Here is a 21,333-nt window from a genome sequence, read left to right as displayed (position 1 = left end):
TGCTGAAGAAGACCATGCCATCAGAGAAATGATGATATGACTTGCACTTGACTTTATTTTGAGTGAGGGAGGGCTGTGCAGGTCACCAGCCTCACTTCTCCTCCAGAGCCATCTGAATCCAGTGACCAGATAGTCATCAAGATGACTGGAGATGACCCAGGATGAGGCAATTGGGGTTAAATGACTTGCCCAAGGTCACACAGATAGTAAGTGTCAAGTATCTGAGGTGAGATTTGAACTCAGGTCCTCCTCACTCCTGCACTGGTGCTCTAGCCACTGCACTACCTAGCTGCCCAAACTGATTCAGGGTGAGCCTGAGAGGAAGAAGAGACCGGAGAGGTTTTGGCACCTTGGAAAATGCCTCTGAGCCTCCTAGGGCTGTTTTCTGTTTGTCCTCCAGGCTGAAGTGAGCTTAACCAGGTTTGGAGTTCTCCATCTCTGAGCAGCAATCCCCCTCCCCCACCTCCCACCCCCAAGAATCTCCTGCTGCTGCCAAAGCAGATCGGCCAGCCTGCATGAAGCTGCTGGCCAAAAGCATCTTAGAGAACAGTGGGAGATTTTGTTAGTTCTGGTGCCATCGGGAACCGCATGTGGCCTTGGCTGAGAATGGGCAGGGTTTACATTTGGTCACGATCCCAAACCCACATTTGGGTTGGATTTGGGCAGAAGGTTTTCCTTGGTGGGGGGGCTGGAAATGACTAGCCTGTGGAAGCCATGCAACAGGAGGGGGCCTCTTGTTTTCTTTTATGTAGATTCCCTGGACCTCCCACTCCATCACCCTCTGTGGGGCGGGGCGGGGGGGCTTCCTCTGGGACTCCTCCTTCTCCTCCACTCCTCCGTTCCTTCCCCTTGTATGCAGATTTTTTTTCTGCAAAACTAACCACAGGAGGGAGGTCATTTAGGGTGCCGTGTGGAAGAAAGCTTCAAAGTCTGAACTTTCAAGGAAGTCCTGCGCAGCTCTCGCCAGATTATTGTAGTGTATTCTCCATTCCAGTGCATTTCTTTGAAGAGAATGTTTATGTTTTCAAAGCGCTTTTCCCTCTCATTTTATTCTACCCTCAAAACATCCTTAAGAAATAGGTTGGGATGAGACTACTAGCCCCTATAGTTTGGAATGGACCTCACCCTTTTCAGGGTTCTTAACCTGGGCTCTACAGACAGATTTCAGGGGATCTGTGAACTTATTTTTTTTAATATTTTGAAAACTTTATTTCCACATAATTGGTTTCTTTTGCAATCCTATTTATTTTATTCATTTACATGTATTATTGGGAAAAGCGGTCCTTGACTTCAATAGATTGCCAAAAGAGTCTGTGAAGCAAAAAAGGTTAAGAATTCTTCATCTCACCAACTGTCTCAATTTTCAGTTGAGGAAACAGAGGCTCAGAGGATTGAATGACTTGTCTAGGGTCACATAGCTATAAAGTGTCTGAGGCAGGATTTGAACTGAGTTCCTCTTGTCTCTAAATCCAGCAAGCTATCCTCTGTGCCATGCTGCCTTTCAAGGATCAGGAAGGCTGAGGATAAAAACAACAGCTACTATTTATTTTCACTTATGTATTTTAGATAGCCACAACAATAAAAAAGAGAGACTTTTAAAAATTGAAAACTCAGAGATGATCTATGAGAAAAGTTTTTGATCTGTTATGAGGAAACACTGGGGGCTGGGACCAAAAGGTCCCTTCTAGCTATGACATTCTATGGCTGTCTTATAGGATTCTAAAGTTGTATAAATTCTTTTCTTTCAATATCAGTGCTAGACATCCTATGGGAGCTTGGATAGTGGGTGCAGGTGTAATAAACCTATGCATCCTCAGCATGGTCCAAGCTTCCGTCATGAACTGGTTGCTCTCTCCCTCTCCCTCCTCATTGCTCCAGGACAGCAGTATATGAAGACTTTGCCTAGTTAAGCATTTTTTTTTAATGTTAAGATACTGAATGTAGGGAAACTTTTACCTGGAGTCTTGGAATGCAGGGCAGGGTGAGGGTTAGAGGCATGTGGGGGGAGGATTGAGAAAGGAGAGAAGGTCATCTAGCAAAATTGGAGGGGGACTGAAAAGACCCTGCCCCCAAGTTCCTGGTCCATCTCCCCCCTCCATTTCCTGCCTTGAATTCAGGGTGTGTTTTGCAATGAAAAATTCCACTGCTTTTTAAAGCTCTGGGGGCATCTAGCTGTCATGCTAGGAAGTAGAGCAGATAAACCTCTGGCTTGCTAATATAACCTAGAAACCAAACTGTTCTGCAGGCTTCATTCGAACTTTCATTCTGCATGTTTATGGATTATTTTTCAGACAGGTTTCTTTTAGGACCGGGTTATTATCATAGGAAATGGATCCCCCCAACACCCATCTTTCCCTCCACCCCTAGCCTTTAGCTACTTATTTCAGAATAATAAGGGACAGAAATGACTTTAATTACCAAGGAGTTTTCCTACCATGTTGGGGGTCCTGACAGGATTCCAAGGTGTTCAGCAACATTTTCCCCAAGACTCTTTTTGATATGTTCTTAAAAAGGAACAAACATATGAAACAGATCATTCTATACAGCATGTCACCATTACATCATTAGTATGAGAAGCATGGTATCATATATAGAGAACTGGTTCAGAGTCAAGAAGACTAGGGTTCAGATCCTACCTCTGACATGCACTAGCTTTGTGTCCACAAGTCATTTAACTTCTGTGTGGATGGGTTCTAGTACCAAACCTATGATCTTACAATTGACAGTATCTCTGAATTGGTAGGATCTTAGAAGTCATCTAGTTAGTACCAAACCTATGATCTTACAATTGACAGTATCTCTGAATTGGTAGGATCTTAGAAGTCATCTAGTCCAAACAAGCTGACCAAAATTTCCCTCTACAACACTGCCAACAAGTGGCCCAGCTTTTTCTTGAAGTGGGCCAATGAAATAAGGTCTCTGGCAGTGATAGAAGGAATAAGAGACCCATGTGGACTCTATAACTACATTTAAATGTACATCTCCAGAGGTAATGGAAAGAATGGTAGGCTAAGAGTCAGGAGCTCTTAGTTTTCATCCTAGCTCTACCACTAACTCTAGTGCTGTTCTGATAGTTCCACCATGCTACCTCCAATACACAATGAATGACTGAATAGCTGATAATGAGCTAGGCTTAGAACTCAAATGATTGACCTGTGTCTGGTTCTCTTCCCCATAGACTACATGTTGCCTCCGGTGGGGACTGAACAAGAGACTCTGTTCTAAGTAGGTGATGATGGCAGGAGGAGCCATGTTCTGTTGGCATACCAAATCCCGAAGCCTCTGGAGAAGCTGAAGGACATCCATCAGCTTTTCTTCCACCAGGGAGAGCCGAACTCGTTCCGTCTCAAGCATCTGTAACTCCATCTTCAGCAACTCACTCTCCTCAGCCTTCTGCTGAATTTCACTGAGAAGTGGCTCCTTCACCTGGCCAGAGAGAAGAAATTCAGCACTGGAGCTGTCCAGCAATCCAACTCATTTCACTCTCCTCAGGAGGTGCTGTTATCCCTCTGAGTTGGTGACCACTTGGTACTTGGTAATGTAAGGGTGGGGTGACTGACTTACTATAATGGGGCGGGGGGAGTTGGGATAAAACTGAAAGCTTAGATGGGGGCTACAAGAATATTTTTCAGAACTCCATGATCACATCGGAACCTCCAATAGGTCTGAGGTAGGGAGGGCAGGGTGGGACAGGAATTGGGATTCTTATTTTAAAGGTGAAGAATCTCAGGTATAAATAGGAAATGACCTATCCAGGGGAAGCTATAAAGTTAGTGGCAGAACTGGTACTAGAACTTAGGTCTCCTGGCACAGGGCTCATTATTCCATTATGCCAAATAGCTTTTTGAAATTTTCTTAAACCACATTGGAAGCAGAGTCTATAATCTGAGAGCATGTTGATTTGAGGTCAGATGACCTGGGTTTGAATTCTGGTTCTGCTACTTTATATCTAGGTGACCATGGGAAAGTTATATGACTTCATTGGCCTTCAGTTTCCTTCTTTGTAAAATAAAGTGTCTGGGCTAGGATGGCCCCTGAGATCCCTTCCAGCTCTAGCTAAGACCCTATCAATGGTCCTTTCCTTTGGTTTCATCTCTCTTCTTAGGTTCCCAGGCAAAAATTAGTTCCTTTCTCATTTTCCTTCATAGGAAACCAACAGGTCCTCCTCTGAGGCCCTGACCTTGCAATCTCATGTCCACACCATTAATTCCCACTATTTTTTGTAGCTGTGTCTTTCATTCTCCTCCTGGGCCTCACTAGAGAGTTCATTTCACAGTCGAATGATTATTTAAATGTTTCTAAAGAGAAGATTACAACACCCAGAGGAAAAGAGAAAAGGAGAGTGACTTGAGTAGATAGAAAAGACTTTTTTTCTTTTTTTTTTTTTTTTTACCACTTGAGGATGACAGCCTGTGAGGGAAAGTTATCACTAAGGGATTTACTTTGTTCACTGAATGGAGCCAGTGAGCCAAGAAGAAAAGGGAGGGATGGGAAACTAAAGAAAAAAGAAAACAGAGGCATGTGGGCTGAAAAGAAGACTTCAAACATGCCCCTTCTTGGGGGGCCCTGGAGCTATCAGATGCCTACCTTCCTATTATCAGATAATCCCTAACTGCTGCCATACTGCTTTGTGGTTCACAAAGCACCTTCCTGTACATTGTATAGAGTCTATAGCTTATAGCTGGACAGGGATTTAGGCTTCTCTTTAAGGTCTCTACATGGAGGCAAGGAGAAGAAAGCTAGCTTTTGAGTCAGGAGTGCCTTGGTCCAATCTCTGCCTCCTACTGACTGTATGGCAAGTTACCTCACCTCCCAATGTGCCAGGAAATTCTCCAAGACCAGGTATGCAGACAGACATTGGCAGGGGGAGTTTCCTCATTGGAAACTACTTATATTAATGAAATCACTTTTTAAAAAATATAGTAAAAAAAGCAGCAGTGACTCACATGTCTATGGTATTTTCAGGTTTATGTGTTTTTCTTCTACCAATCTTATAGGATTGGATTATTATCCTCATTTTAGAGATAAAGATGTTGAGGCTTAAGAATGAGGCATATTTTTGGGACATGGTTAGTGTGGAAATAGTCTTGCTTGACTATGTATATTTGTTACAAAGGTATTTTTTATGGGGGGGATAGAAAATAGATTTTTGTTAATTGAAATAATGAAATTGGAATACAAAAAGAAATTATCTCGATAGAACGTGAATAAATAATTTTTGTTGATAAAATATTTATTATTTATATCATTTCTACCCAGTTGCCAATGGGGCAGCTAGGTGGCACAATGAATAGAGTGCTGGGCCTGGAGTCAGGAAGACCTGAGTTCAAATCCTGCCTCAGACACTTCCTAGCTATGTGACCCTGGGCAAGTCACTTCACCCTGTTTGCCTCAGTTTCTTCATATGTAAAATGAGCTGGAGAAAGAAATGACCAATCACTGTAGTATCTTTGCCAAGAAAACCCCAAACAGAATCACAAAGAGTCAGCTGCCAAATTAAGATCCCTAAAACACCATTCAGTCCCCTGACGTTGTTGCTCTCTGTTACCTTAAGGATAAAATACAAACTCCTCAGAGCAGCATTTAGAACTTTCCCACATCCTGGCTCCCATTCCATATCTGGTTCACATTATTTCCCTTCACAAACTCTATGACCCAGCCAAATCATCCTTCCAACTCTTCTCTGAAGTCCATATGCCATCTCCCATCTGCACGTCTTCACCCAGGCTTTCTGTCATGTCTCGAATGTGCTTCTTTCTCATTCTAGCTTCCTTCAAGGTTAGGCTCAGATACGCCTCCTCCATGAAGTCCTCCCACCCCCACTTTCCTTAATGTTCACTCCCTCCTCACATTATCTTGTATTTATTTTGTTTCTGCTGATGTTCAGTCCTTTCAGTCATATTCAACTCTTCATGATCCCATTTGGGGTTTTCCTGGCAAAGATACTGGAGAGGTTTGCCATTTACTTTTCCAGTTCATTTTACAGATGAGGAAACTGAGGCAAACAGGGTGAAGTGACTTACCCAGGGTCACACAGCTAGTAAGTGTCTGAGGCCAGATTTGAACTCAGGTCTTCCTGACTCCGAACCTGGTGCTCACACACAGCATATTGTATGTTCTAGTAAAACAAACTCCTGGAGAGCAGGGACTCTCACTTTCATATTTATATAGAAATACAAATACGCAGTGCCTTGCACACAGGAGGTACTTTACAAATGTTTCTTGAATTGAATCCTGCCTATTTTCGACTGCAAGAGAAAGAAACCAATCACCAGATAGCAAAACAGAGAAAGCATCACTGCTAATTCAATTCATATTTCTTTGAAATAAAGCCCTTACATGCAATCATATGACCACCATCTGTCCCCATGCATCCTATTTTTAAAAACTGCGTTTAAATTTTTCTTGATAGAACTTGAATCTTCAATTTTTACTAATAAAACATTTAGTTTTTACATCACCTTCCTTTCCAAATGTCTCTCACCTCATCCCTATCCCAAAGAACTATCCCTTGTAACAAAGAATAAAAAGAAAGAAATCAGTTCCATAAAACTAACCCAAGAAATTAGCCAAGTCTGATAGCAGAGTCAATGTTCCACATCCAGAGTCCCCCACTTCTGCAAAAAAGGGAGGGAGGCCAGTACCAAATTTCAACAGAATGTGTTTAAATGGCAACAATTCATTTGAAAACTGACTACTACTTTCACTGAATTAATCGATGGCTTGGGTCCTGAATTTGGCAAAAATAACAGATTATCTATCCATCCATCCATTTCTCTCTCTCTCTCTCTCTCTCTCTCTCTCTCTCTCTCTCTCTCTCTCTCTCTCTCTCTCTCTCTCTCTCTCTCTCTTTCTCCTCTTTCAAAAGTTCTTGGGCAGCTGACAGCCAGGTGAGTGGGAAATGAGGACCAGATCATTTGAAAGATGGTCCTTGCTTCATGTGGTCAGTGAAGTGTGGATGTCTCCTTAGCCAAAGGGACAAAGATGAAATGCTTCCTCATGAAAAAGCTGGGCCAGACTACCTTGGGCCTCTTACCTCCTGGTCACCAGTGTCAAGGACCTTCACATCTTGCCCCATGTTCCCCAGCTGCTCTGTCAGGGTGACGATCTGCTCTCCCAGCTCCCCCAGGGCACTGGTGTGTTCATCACTGCCAAAGTGGCCGAAGTAAGACATGAGCTTCTTGGCTGTTCTGTCATCGCATCTGCATAATGAAAGCCAAACAATGATGGTAACCTCCCTTTGGGTCCTGCCCTGGCCTCCCAGTTTAGGTCCTTGTCTTGGTTTCGAGGGAATTAACAGGGGCCTCTCCTGAAGTCACTGTTTCCCATCTCTCTTTCCCCACCTAACCCTGGCCTAAGCGTAAGAAAGTGTGGGTGGTGGATTGAATGTTGGACCCCCAGGAAGTTGCAAAGTCCTTTCTGGATCATTTGTGGTCCTGTGAGTCCTCCCTCTTACCCTATCCAGAAAGCCTCCCTCAAGACAAAGAAAAAGAAACAACAAAGCAGTTTAATAAAATTAACCATTCCATCCAGTGCCCTATTCTATACCAATAGTCCCCCACCTTTACAAAGAAAGAATGGAGGTCCTGCTAAGCTTTACTAGATAGTTTCATGAGATGCTATAGCCCAAAGACTGCATTGCTGTAATCTGGTAAGTGGAGCAACAAACTTGGACACAGGAAGACCTAGGTTAGAATTTTGCCACTCCAACTTACCTGCTGTGTGACCTTAGGTAAGTCCCTTAGCTTCACAGTTCCCTATGTTCCTTATTGGTAAAATGGGGATAGCAATTGCTTTACAGGGTTGTTGTGAGGATCAAATGAGATAATATGTGGAAAGTGCTTTTAAAACCTTAAGGAGCAACTTAAATGTTAGTTGTTATATGAATAATAATCCATATCATTACTGGAATAAAATGAATTATATGAATAATAATCACTAAGATTTATGTAGCACTTTAAAGTTTGAAAAGTACCTTTCGTAGATCACATTGTTCATTTGGTTCTCATAACATCTCAGCAATACAGGAAGAACAGGGGTTAACTATCTCTATTTTACAAATGAGGAAATTGAGGCTCAGACTTATCCAAGGTGGTACAAACTAGTAAGTAGCAGATCTGTGATAAGAGCCTGGGTTTTCTGACTCCCACTCTGGGGCTCTTCCCAGTACATCATGCTGAAGGATAGTGTAGGCAACCAAAGATATGAGGATGGATGAGACAAATATTTATAAAGGACTTTGAGATCCTTCAAGAAAACTGCTATGTGAACAGAGTCTGGAAGTGTTCCAATGAATATTGTTGGCATATCTTTCAACAGGGCAATTCATCTGATAGTTTGGCTCTCATGATTTTACCCAATCTGCACCTGGCTTCTGTTTGTAGCTTCAGAGATGGAGTTCATTCCGGCTTAGGCAGCATTTGAGACAGGGAACTTGGCTCCCCCATCCCTGTCCCTACCAGTCAGGTCAAGATGAAGCTGCAGATTTAGTTTAACTGGCTTGGTCTCTAGGAGTGGCAGTAGCCTTGAGCACCATGGAGAAGTAGGTAACTCTGGAAATTTGTCTTGGCCTTTTCCCTTTCTATATCTGTCTTCCACCTCCTAGCCAGAATTCTCATGCTGTCCTCATGCTTCCCATAATCCCAATGTACTCTCACCCAGACCTGCCTCCCATCCACTCACCATACCTTTGACCCAGCCTCATCCACTGACTCCAAAACTCCCAACCTTTAGAGTTGGTTAGAAAAATAAATGGATAGAAACTCAACTCTTATACTGTACTAAAGACGTGGCTGCTTGGACATTGTTCTTGTGCCTTCTCCTATTTCATTCATTCAGTCAAGCAAATGTCTACTCTGTTCAAAGACCACTGAACAAAGAGGAGATGGTGAGTCTAGGTGAGCCACTGTCCTTGCCCTGGCTACTATTTGTTTCTATGGACAATCTTGGGGCTCAGAAGGGGAAGTGTTCATCTTGTCCTGGGGCTCTGTATACTCAGAGACTCCCTGAGAAGAAAGGAGCACCATCTTTACTGCTGGGCTCCCCCCATCATTATGATCACCAGCTTCTGTGGAGAATCAAGGTCCTTTCCAACTTAACTCAACAATGAATATTTAAGTACCTACTATGGACAAGCCATTAGGGATCACAGGATCATAGGACTGTAGATGTAGAGTTGGAAGGACCCTAAAAGCCATCTAGTCCAACCCTAGTCATTGTACAGATGAAGAAACTGAGGCCCAGGGAGGTTAGATGATTTGCCTAAGGTCATAAGTAGTAACAGAATTTGATTTAAACCAAGATTCCTAAGACTCTGGGCAGCTAGGTGGTGTAATGGATAGAGTGCCAGATCTGGATTCAGGAAGACCTGGGTTCAAATCCAGCCTCAGGCACTTACAAACTGTGTGACCCTGGGCAAGTCACTTAACCCTACTTGCCTCACTATCCTCATCTGTAAATGAGTTGGATAAGGAAGTGGCAAACCACTCCAGGATCTTTGCCAAGAACACCCCAAACAGGGTCAGGAAGAGTTGGACACGACTTCAGACTCTAGAATGAAAGCATTTGTATGTCATCAGGGACACAGAGACAAAGTCTCTGACACAGTGCCCCTGGTCACTATGAACTTATATTCTATGAGGGTCAGGGGTGGGGTTGGGGCAGAGATGACATTCTGTGATTCCATGATTCTCAGTGAGACATACCCGCTCCCACAGCTTGAAATGCGGGCCAGTAGCTTCTTGACTTCAGCCACCTGGCTCTGCTGCTCCCCTGGCCACTTGTCCTCCTCTTCATCGGAGGCTGCCTGACCCTCCACAGAGCGGAACAGCTGCTCATCTCCTGTAGGGAGAAAGAAGACCCCAGGGCTGGATGCTCTAAGTTCAGGTCACTCACTGACAGCTCTGCAGCGCTTTCCAGAGAAGAAAGACAGCTGGTGATATTACTCTATTAGCTGGCTCTGAGGAACCAGTTCTTTTATTACAGGGCAGAAAACAGCAAGGCAGAGGACAAGTAATTTGCAGAAGGAAGATCTGCTGAAGTTCAGGAACATGGTCTAGAGTCTTCTTCTAAGTTGCTGAAGGATTATTGGCAATAGGAAGCAGGTGATTTACACTTCTCCATTAAAGTGGTATAGGTGATATCACATAGCAAACATGTGATCAGTAAAGGGTTTGTTGGTTATTAATAAATAAGGAGGAATAACAGATAGATAACCTAGATGTTGCCCTGACATAGAATATTCAGACTCCAAGAGGGGGACCTCCAGAGCATGGGGTGGATCTTCAGTGGAAGATGGATGGGAGAAAGGGATGAGAACTGCAGAAGTGAGGGGTGTGATTTTTACTAGTGAAGGGTGTACCTGTATTGGGGAGATCAAAGATTCACTAAAGTCTTCTTTAAAATTTATTTATTTATTTTAAGTTTTCAACATTCATTTCCACAAAATTTTTAGTTCCAAATTTTCTCCTCATCTCTTCCTTCCCCCCACCCCAAAACACCAAGCATTCTAATTACCCCTGCCACCAATCTGATTCACTAAAATTTTGAAGAACTAAAAGCAATAGTATCGCTAAGAGTGAGCTGGCTCTAAGACCATCTCCTAGACAAGTACTAACTACATTCCTGGTGACAAATTCCAGGGATATCCCTAATGAGATGTGACTTTTTATTCTCTGGTCTCATTATTTTATAGCTCCCTTAGTATTTCTTGTGATGAGATTTTGGGGGTCTGTGATGGGCAGTCCTCTGGCAGAATGAGGTATGTAGTGACACACAGACTATCAGCTTTCTTTTGGATGGGAAAGTGGCACTTCTATGGGCGTGGTATTGAGATTGATCCAAAGAGGACAGATGGATGCTGAGTCAATGCACCCTTTTGAATGATGCTCTCATGACCACCTGTAGCAATTTATTCAATATTGAATGTCCCTGAGTGGATATGAGATGTCTCACCAAGGTTCAGTGGGGATATCATTTATAAGGAGAGCCTCAACTTTGCTCATGGCAGGAAAGCAGAATAAAGATTACTTACTAGGGAAAGTTGGCAGCCTTACCAATCCTCTTTCGGTCTAGTTAAGTGAAGCTTCTAAGGAGATTTGCATAGACTAACGATATGAAAAGAGTAGAATAGGATTTCCTCACTACATCAAATAGTACCCTGGGCTCAGTTAAAAAGCCAGACAAAGCCTAAAGGCTTCTCTGGTTGGTTGGCTCTGAACACGAAACAGCTGAGCTGGCTCTTGGATTAGCTATTGTAATTTGTGGGGAGGTCCAGCAGATGGCAACAGCAGAAGGTCCACTGTAGAAACTGGCAGATGGTGAGGCAGTAGAGGAAAACAATGCTGAGAGAACCCTAGCAGTTTGTAGCAACAAAAGAATCTAATCTAATGATATATGAACCCCTGGACCAAAAGATGACATTGGAAGCTCTTTAGGAAATCAAGCAGCAGAGAGGGTTTCCAGTAGGGTTGTAGCCCTAGGATTATGTATTGTCCTGGCTACATTATGAACTATCCATGCGTGTTCTTTAGGCATGTGTTTTCCTTCTTCCACTATGGAGAAGGGAATTTGTGGGAGAGGGTAGCCATGTGTTTAGGGTAAGGGTGATAATTCCCCTCATCATTTATTTTACTATGCTCCTTAACTAAATGGCTTTTGCTTGGAATTAGTGCATCTTCTGACTGGTTGGTCTGGTTAAAAAAAAAATCAGTGAAGGATTTGTGAGCTGTGGTTCTTTTTGGGTCCTGACTCAAAGCTGTGAACCAGGGGTAGTTTTTAGATAGCTTATCAATGAAATGGGGCTTGAGCCAAAGTCAATGACTATAACTTTGTCATTAAAGTTTAATTGCTAATGGATAAACCTCTTTTGACTCTTCAGGAAAAAAAGACAAAGCTGATCAGGTTCCCAAATACTGGTGGCTCAAAGCGGGTATACTAATGCTTCAGTACTTAGATGGAACTGTGATCTTAGCATGGTGAGTATATCCATGTTACATCCCATCAATGTCTTCTCATCCTGCACAAATCTTATTCATGTCAGGGGAGGCCCACCCACCATGCTGGGAATCTTCCTCTCAGTCTCTTAACATTGATTGGTCATTAGTGCCACAAATAGGTCATTTACCTGCTGTTCCTCCCCCAAAATCTTATCTTGATGCCTCACCTTTCCCTAGAGGTGATCTCAGGTTGTTGAAGGCTATGCTGGTAGATCATAAACTCGAAAAGGTTTTGGAAAGATTTCAAGTATGTGGTGACGAGGTGTGTCTGTTATCTGAGGACTGACCTAATTAAGCATGGATAGGTTTAGCACCAGTAGGCTGTCTATTTCTAATGACTTCTTGGACCAAGGCAACCCATAACAGGGAAAAGGGAATATACCTATGATTTCTTTGGTGTAAAGGTAAAGAAACTCCCTCCTTCAGCGCAGATCTTATAGTCTTAGAGAGACAACTCTAAGAGACTCTAAGACAACTCTAGAGAGTTGCCTAGAATATGAAGAATTTAAGTTAATGAATTACCCAGGGTCATAGTCAGTAAGTATTAGAGGCAGGATTTGAACCCAGTTTTTCCTGGCTCCAAGGTCAGTTCTCAATATACTACATCATGGGGCAGCCAGGTGGTGCAGTGGATAGTGCACTGGCCCTGAAATCAGGAAGACCTGAATTCACATCTGACCTTAGACTCTTACTGTCTAGATGACCTTGGGCAAACCACTTAACCCCTATTGCCTCCCCTTCCTCCAAAATATACTATATCATGCTGCCTCTCCCAGGAGTAATAATAATCCTCAATAGTACTGATATATTCACTCACATTTCAATAACTTTTTACATTTTACAAAGAGTTTTTCCCATTTTACATATAAGGAAACTAAAGAGGTCAGGTGATCTTGTCCAGGATCATGTAGCTAGTAAGTGTCAGAGTAGTTATTCATACTCATGCTGGCTCCAAATTCAAGCATTCTTTCCACTGTGGGTAGGAGGCAGAGGAGAGCAAGAGGAAGAAGGAGAGGTTAGAATCTAGAGACCAGAAAAAAAGTACTCAGTGGCAGGTCAGTGGAACTCATCAGGGTGGCTTGGCCTTAACTGAGAGCAGAACACAGAGAAATTAGAAGGGAAATTAAGACTTTTTGGGGAAGTCTGAGAAGGACCTGGGATGATCTTGTTAGACAGATGTATGCCAGAGAAATGAAGCATTGAACTTAAAGACAGGAAGATCTATGTTCTTCTGTGTTCAGATAGCCTCAGACACTTACTGGCTACTTGACTCTGGGCAAGTCACTTAACCACTCTGAGTCTAGACTCAGTGGACTCTAAGGTCCTTTCCAACTCCAGAACTAAGATTTTAATCCTACAATAAATAAAAGATATTGCACGAGCTGGACTTTGTTTCTGCCTTCCATTTCCATATCATAGAATCATAAAGCTCGAGTGGAGATGGATTTTAGAGGTTATCTAGACGAATCTTTCACATAGGTATCAGAATCCCCTACCAAGTCATCTTTGTCAGGGTTCAACCTCTGTTTGATTACTTCTAGAGACAGAAAAAACTTGCCACATCACATTGTTAGAAAGTTTTCCTGTATCCTGAGGGGAAATCACCTCCCTGGAACTTCCTCTCCCTGGACTTCATTTCTGCTTTATGGGCTTTGGAGAACAACTGTGTTCTCTTTTCCTCATAAAATTAATGTCATGTATTGATTCTATGCCCTTATAATGTCAATTTTTTTTTTATCAGAGGTCTAGCATTCAAGCGACCTGTGAAAGACAGAGACTAAGGAAACGATTGGCAGTTGAAGGAAAAGTTAGTGATATTCTGGAAGTAGCTCCAACCAGCATACCAGAGCCAACTGTTAAATTTACAGGGTGATCATTATACCTCAGAAACTGGCAAATGTCACAAAATAGGGCTTGATTTATTGTTTCATTGATTGTCTAGACCTATGAAATTAATGGAGAAAATGCTAATAATGTGAATCAAACTTAAAAGTGCATCTTGTGTACATTCTCCCCTTCCTACCAAAGTCAGCTGTTAAACATTTACCAGCATACTACTATTCCTGAGGTTGTAACTATGGGAGGAGGAGCCTGTAGGTGGTGCTTTTGAAGACAGGGAGTCTTGTAGGATGGTTCATCGGCACACATCTATTGTCACTGTCTAGAGCAGTCACCCATGTGAAGACTGAACCCATCACCTTGTCCTTCTTAGCCCTTCCCTTTAAGCTACAAGCCACAACTCCCACGGATCTAACCTTCATCAGCATATCTGCAGCTCATACCTTCATCTGCAGCTGCTGCCCCTTCAGGGGGAAAGATTCCATCTGGCTGCCCAGGAAAGGACGCTCTTTCAGGCTCTGACTCACCATCTTCTTGAGACATTTTCTGATCATTCAGGGGGGTTGGTAGTTTCCTGATCTCTGACCTGTAAAGCAAAGATATAGTGAGAGTGAGAAATAGATTTTGCCAGACTCAGGTAGGGGGAGCTCAGGTTTCACATCATATCTGCAGGGCAATGAAAATTGTTAAAGAAAAGTGTGCAAAACTAACATTCTGCCATCTCTCCTTTCCCAGCCCCCTCATGGGACACCATTCATTAAGCTTTAGATCGCCGCACAGCTAGGGGTTCCTTTGGTCAGTTATTGCTACTTCTCATACCACAGACTGTGTAATCTGAAGGCATTGTCTAGCTCCCAAACACTCTTATTTCCATGAATATGGGAACATGCAATCAAGCCAGAGGTTTTATTTAACACATTATGACTGCCTGAGTTTCTCTGGGGATTAGATGATTGGTAAGTACAAAATGAGGAGACCTCAATGGTTTGAGCTGTGAATTTCCTCTCAGCTCTTAACATTCTATATTCTTTCTTCTAGCTCTGACTTTTTAATGTGTTAAAGTCTCTTCCAGCTCTAAAAGTCACAATTATAAACTTTTACACCCACCCCTTCCTTTGTAGCCTGTAGTCAATACTCTAGTTCAGAATCCCATGACCTATTGCGCAGATTATTGAAATGGTTTTTTAAAGTACTTTTATTATCTTTTGTTTTAATATCACCTTTATTTTTTATTGTATCTCCTCTACTACCTGTCTGAGAGTCATTCTTATTTTTAAAAATCTGTAAAACTAACCAACATTTAAAAAAAAGTCTGATGATATTGTCATTGTTCCATACCCAAGATGGAAAGAACAACAAGGATCAGGGAGAAGGTGTCTTCTCATGTCTCTCCTACGGGGAGAAGCTTGGTCATCATCATTTTGTAGCTTTCACTTTCAATTGGTTATTGTTGTTTTTTTCATGTAGTTTATTGCAGCCTTCCTGATTCTGCTTACTTCATTCTGTGAGTTCATCTAAATCTTTCCATACTTCTCTGAATTCTTCATGCTTATTGTTTTTTATAGCACAGAAATATTTCATTATATTCATGTACCACAATTTGTTTATTTATTCTCCAGTTGATGTTCATCTACTTTCTTTTCGAGTCTTTGCTGCTACAAAAAGTGTTGCTACGTGTGTGTGGTGCTATATTGGTGTGATATGGGCTTTTCTTTTTGTCATAGACTTTCTTGGGCTATGCACCAGCTAAGGTAATTGTTGAGTCAAAGGACACAGGCATTTTAAATTGCTTTCTAGAATGGTTGGACTATCTTGCAGCTCCACCAACGAACCAGTCCCTCTAACATTGATTATTTCCATCGTTTGTTATCTTTGCCAAGTTGTTGGGTGTGAGAGGAAGTCATCAATTACCTTGATTTGCATTTCTCTTATATTATTAGTGATTTAGAGAATTCTTTCATGTGGTTATTAACAGTTTGAAATACTCTCATTTTAGAACAGTTTGTTTAAATCTTTTACTTGTTTAACTAGTATATCAGAAAGAATACTGGCTCTTATGTTAGAAATCCTGGGTTCAAATCTTCCCTTTCATGCCTGGGTAAGTCACTTACCCTTCTTGGGTCTCAGTCTCCTCATGTGTAAAATGAGGGAGTTGAACCAGATGGTCTCCGAGGTTACTTCTATCATATTGAGGAATGGCATTTGGTCTTGTGTATTTCTATTAGATGTCTACACATCTTAGATGTCAGGACTTTGTCAGAGATCAGTCTGATGCAAAGCTTTTTTCCCAGTTAGTTACTCCCCTTGTTATCCTAATTGTATAAATTTTGTATCTGAAAAAACTTTCCAGTTTTACATAATCAAAATGGTTTACTTTATCTTTTATAACTGACTTTATTCCTTGTTTTGTTAAGAATCTCACTCCCTATCTATAGTTTGAAAGGTATTTGACCTATTTTTTTAAAATGACATGATTATTAATATTTAGATCTTATATCCATTTTGAATTTATTGTAGAATATGAAATAATATATTGGTATAAACTTCTTGTTAGAGGGCTTATGGGAAAGAAGGCACTTTAATGCACTGTTGGGGAAGCTGTGAATTGGTCCAGCAGGGGTGGGGAACCTGAGACCTTGAGGTCATATGTGGTGCTCTTGGTCCTCAAGTGAGACCCTTTGATTGAATCTAAACTTCACAGAACAAGTTCTCTTAATAAAAAGGATTTGTTCTGTAAAATTTGGGCTCAGTCAAAGGGTCACACTTGAGGACCTAGAGGGCCACATGTGGCCTTGAGGCTGCAGGTTCCTCACCCCTGGTCCAGCCATTCTGGAATCCCCCCAAAGTCACTAAAATTCATACACTTTGACTCAGTGATACTACTACTACTGGCACTGGCAACTCCTTTTTTGTGGTGATAGAGAACAAGAAACTGAGGAGGTGCCTATCAATTGGGGAATGGCTGAACAAATTATGATATATGGAATAACATTGTGATGTAAGAAATGATGAAGAGGATGATTTCAGAGAAACCTGGGAAGACTTGTATGGACTGATACAGAATGAAGTCAGAAGAACCAGGAGAACAACTTATTCAACAAACAGCTTTGGAAAACTCAAGAACTCTGATCAACAGTCATGATGTTAAAGGATCAAGCCCATGAAGAATGAGACATTCTACCCAACTGCAGTTTAGGTTGGAGATAGATTCAATGCAGATTAAGAAATGTATTTTTTGGACATGACCAACGTAGGAATTTATTTTTGTTTGACTATACTTGTTCCTAATAGGAATTTTCTTTTTCTTTCTCTTGTGGGGGGGGGGGGGGGGGGAAGGATGGTGGATGTAGGAGGGAGACAAAATTGATTTTTGTTAAATTTAAAAAAAACTTAAACAACTAATTTCTGTCAAATTGCTCTCCAGTTTTCCCAGAAATTCTTTTCATATGGGGAGTTTTAAAAAGTAGTTTATGCTTTGAGATTTATCAAGCACTGGGTTATTGAGTTCAATTTTTTCTGATCCTCCCTTGTATAATTTGTTTCATTGATCCACTTTTCTATTTTTTAAACCAGTACCAAGTGGTTTTGATGATTGCTACTTTATACATAATTTGAGTCCTGGAAGTTTTATTGTTATTAGCCCTTCATAACTACCTTTTTCATGAGTTACCTTCAAAATTTAGACCTTTTGGTCCTCCAAATGAATTGTGTTATTTTAAAAATTGTCTCCATCATTGGTCTTTGCCCTCAATAATCCATCCTTTCTATTGCCACCAAAGGACTCTTCCTAAAGGGTCAAATATGACTGCATCACTCCCCTGCTCAGAATTCTTCAGTGTGACTCCTCATTGCTTACAAAATGAAATGCAGACTCCTCAACCTAGCATTCAAGACTTGCTCCAACCTGGTTTTCCAGCCTCACTGCATGGCACTTAACTCCCTTGCACATGGTCTACATTTTAGCCAAACTGGATTACTATTTCATCATCTTATCTTTTCCTCTCTTGCTTCCTTGCCATTCTACATTTTGTCAGCTTTCTCTTCCTACGAGACCCAGATTGAATACCACCTCCTCTGTGATGTCCTCCCTAATCATCCCAGCTAGAATCCTTGAACCTCTCAGGATAACCTGACTACTTCTGTGTGACTTTCTGGTCTTCTTTGCCTCATCTGTAAAATGTAAAATGTAAAATGAGGGGACTGCCCTAGATAATTTTTAAGTTCCCTTTCAATGCTAAATTTCTGATCCTATCTACTTATTTTCAAACGTTATTTGTGTATGAACCTTGTCACTCTTCCTCTCTTCTGGGATTTTCATTGGTATGGGAATATAATTTAAATATATTATTATATATAACATATACAATATGTCATATATATTATTATATATAATAAATAATATTAAATATAATTTACTCAGAACTCAGTTTATTGTTAGTGATGTCTTCACTTACACTGTTATATGTCTGTGTGGATTATTTTCTTGGTTCTGCTTGCTTCACTTTGTTATCAGTTCATATAAATATTCCCATGTTTCAGAATTCCTCATCTTTATCATTTCTTCCTGCACCATAATATTCCATTATATCCATATACCATTGGATTTATGTCCCCCCGTTCCCCAATCAATTGTTACACTTTGCTTACAATTCTCTTTGGCCAAAACATGCCATGAATATTTTGGCAGCTATCAAACGTTTATTTTAGTCTTTGGCTTTTATGGGACATATGTCTAGTAGTGGGATTTCTGGAAGAATTTGTACAGCTTCATCATTTTTCTCACATAATTCCAAATTGAAATCGTTGTGCAACCCCTTTCATGATAAATGTTCCCATCTTTGATGATTTTTGCCAATTTGCACAATGAGAGTTGTCTTCATTTGAATTCCTCTTACTGTTAGTGATTTAGAGCATATTTTCATGTGGCTCCTTATACTGTGCAATTTTTAAAAAGTTTATTCATGTCCTTTGACCTTGGATCTAATGGTGAATGGCTTTTGATTATATATGTCTCTCTCTCTCTTTCCCTCTCCCTCTCTCTCTCTCTCTCTCTCTCTCCACACACACACATTTGTCTCTCTCTCTAGATATACATACATACATGCATATATACACATATAATACACAGTACACTATATATATACACACACGTATATATTTTCACACACACATATTCATGTCAATTCTAGGCAAGTATTTCTTTAGGTGGTCCTGATTAAATAAATCTTGCTACAGGGAATTGCTGAGAATTATTCCAAATCCTTTCCATAGTTTGCTGGAGCTGCTGAAGTCTTAGAAACCACACTCCACACATGTCTTTGTTAGGCAGCAAAGCAAAGCCGGCTGCCAAGGGGGACTGGTAACTATCCCGGAGAGCTTTTGTTTGACCCAACCCAGCTGCCATCCATTTCTAAAGCCACCAGGCCAAGGGCAGGGTTGTTCTAACAGGCCCGGCAGTACTGGCAAACAATGGCCCAGAAGAAAACCATTATTCTCCTATGCCTTTTTGCAAAGCTGTGGGGGTGGAAAACACAGTTTGGATTTTTCTGAGAATTAATAATGTGGCTGCAAAGAAATCCAATGAGAGATTTCCCCAATGAGATGCAGTGTTTCCTGATCTTGCCATAATAGCATTATCTTTAAAAGTCAAGGGAAAGCAGGCCAGGAGAATGAAGGATCCCAGCCCACCACTGATCTGTCACTCACCTTTGCACAAGAGGGAGTTTCAGATGGCGCTGCTAAAAAGGACCATTCAAGGGTCTGACCACTTGTGGATAAGAAAAGTGGCCTTAGGGGACTTGGAGAAGTTCTTTTTGGGGGGGGTGGGGTGCAAAATCACTTTGTGACCTGAGCAGAGGCAGACTTTAATAGTTTAAAGACTTATTAATATCTATCGGGTTCAAAGTCAGAAGCTGAGTGTGTTGTCCAGCTCCGTATTTACTGTGCTCATCTTGGACAAATCACTCAAACTCAGCTTTATTTCTGTAAAATGGAGTTACTCATTTGCTTAAGTCTTCATAATGGTCAGGGTCCAAACATAAACTCCCCAAATTCTCAGGCTGTACAGGACCTCAAGAGGTAATTGAGTCTATACAGAGTAGGGTAGAAATATTACTGAATTTGGACTCAGGGGATCTGGGTTTGGATCCTGACTGCCACTTACAATTTGTGACCTTGGACAAGTCACTTCTTGGTTTCAATTCTTCATCTGTAAAGTAAGGGGATTATACTAGAGCTTATCTCCATGGTCCCTCTGAGTTGTTAAATCGATGTCTGTGATTCTTATCTTCAGGTAGAACCATCCCAGATAAATGGGACACTCATACTCAAAGGGCTGATGAGGTCTTAGGATGGCTGGGATTGGCTCGGTAGTGATTAGGGAGGAGGGGTGGCAATGGTACTCAGAATTTAACATCTCCTTAGTGCAAAAAATCAAAGGCATTGTAGAGACACGAGAATTACATTTCCCAAGTCTGCCTGATTCATTCCCCAAGTAGGCTTCCTTTCTTGGGGGGCAGTGAGAAGGAAGGGAGGTGGATCTTCCTCACCCCATGAGGCCCTTATATGACATTTATAAGAGGAGAGCTCTGGGAATGAACATGTCTGTCTTCTTCACCTTAAAGGGCAGGGACCACAAGAGAGAGAGAACAAGCCTGATCTGCCTTATTGGGAGGTAACCTAGGCTCTGAGGTTGCCCTGGTAGCGGCTGGCCTGTCACTATTTGGCAACCTTTGTCTCCAAGACAATGTGGAAGGAAGACATTTGGAGAAGACTGGCAGGAACTGCTGAGAGGTGTCCAGAAGTCATGAGCTCCCCCTTCTGTAACTGACCCAGACCCCCAAGAGTGATATCAACTGTTATTGGGCCATGCAGGTAGACCCAGACCTAGCATATCCTTGTTGGGTTACATGCTGTCCCACATGCACAGACATGTCCAGGGATGTGTATGCAAACATGTTATTATTCATAACAATATCTGAAGTATATGAAGGCCTCCTGATTCCCAAAACAGTTCTTTTTCTGTCTTCTTGCTCCTTTGATCCTGGGAAGTGGGCAGGGCAGGTATTACTATCCCCATTTTATAAAGAGGGAACCTGAGGCCCCAAAACAGCATCTGTGGAAAAAGCACTGGACTAGACTATTTCTGGTTCTGCCATAAATCAGTCATGGGACATTGCGCACAGCCCTTCCTCACTCTGGGCTTTGGCCTTCTCATCAACGAAATGTAGGGGGTGGACTAGACAGGAGAGCGTTATATAATCAATATTTATTAATTTGCTAATATTTACTATATCTTTCAGTTGTAACATTTTATATTCTAAGTGCCCTCCCCGCTCTGACATTCTGTGTTCTAAGGGCCCTCCCCACTCTGGACATTCTGTGTTCTAAGGGCCCTCCCCGCTCTGACATTCTGTGTTCTAAGTGCCCTCCCCGCTCCGACATTCTATGTTCTAAAGTCCCTCCCAGCCCTAACATTCTGTGACTCCTACTAATTAAT

At 41.7% G+C, this 21,333-nt stretch overlaps 1 protein-coding gene across 3 annotated transcripts in view; it reads right to left on the bottom strand.

Moving 5' to 3' along the window:
* The window catches only part of EFCC1 (EF-hand and coiled-coil domain containing 1), a 77,079-nt gene that overhangs the window by 1,636 nt on the left and 54,110 nt on the right, over positions 1–21,333 (bottom strand). Inside the window, exons 3-8 of one of the 3 annotated variants that reach the window (XM_072598273.1) lie at positions 14,279–14,421; positions 9,705–9,840; positions 7,037–7,202; positions 3,268–3,426; positions 2,435–2,504; positions 1,342–1,517 (exon numbers count right to left, since the gene is read on the bottom strand). In XM_072598273.1, the coding sequence (XP_072454374.1) occupies positions 1,411–1,517; positions 2,435–2,504; positions 3,268–3,426; positions 7,037–7,202; positions 9,705–9,840; positions 14,279–14,421 (781 nt within the window). In that variant the 3' untranslated portion in view covers positions 1,342–1,410. Of the gene's footprint in view, positions 1–1,341; positions 1,518–2,418; positions 2,505–3,267; positions 3,427–7,036; positions 7,203–9,704; positions 9,841–14,278; positions 14,422–21,333 lie in introns of those variants that run through there. The other 2 variants (XM_072598276.1, XM_072598274.1) reach the window with 2 other exon arrangements.

The sequence above is a fragment of the Notamacropus eugenii genome, chromosome 3 (assembly GCF_028372415.1).
Source record: "Notamacropus eugenii isolate mMacEug1 chromosome 3, mMacEug1.pri_v2, whole genome shotgun sequence".
NCBI classification, from domain to species: Eukaryota; Metazoa; Chordata; class Mammalia; order Diprotodontia; family Macropodidae; genus Notamacropus; species Notamacropus eugenii.
Note: the sequence above shows the minus strand (reverse complement) of the source record. Positions and strands in the feature narration are given on the sequence as shown.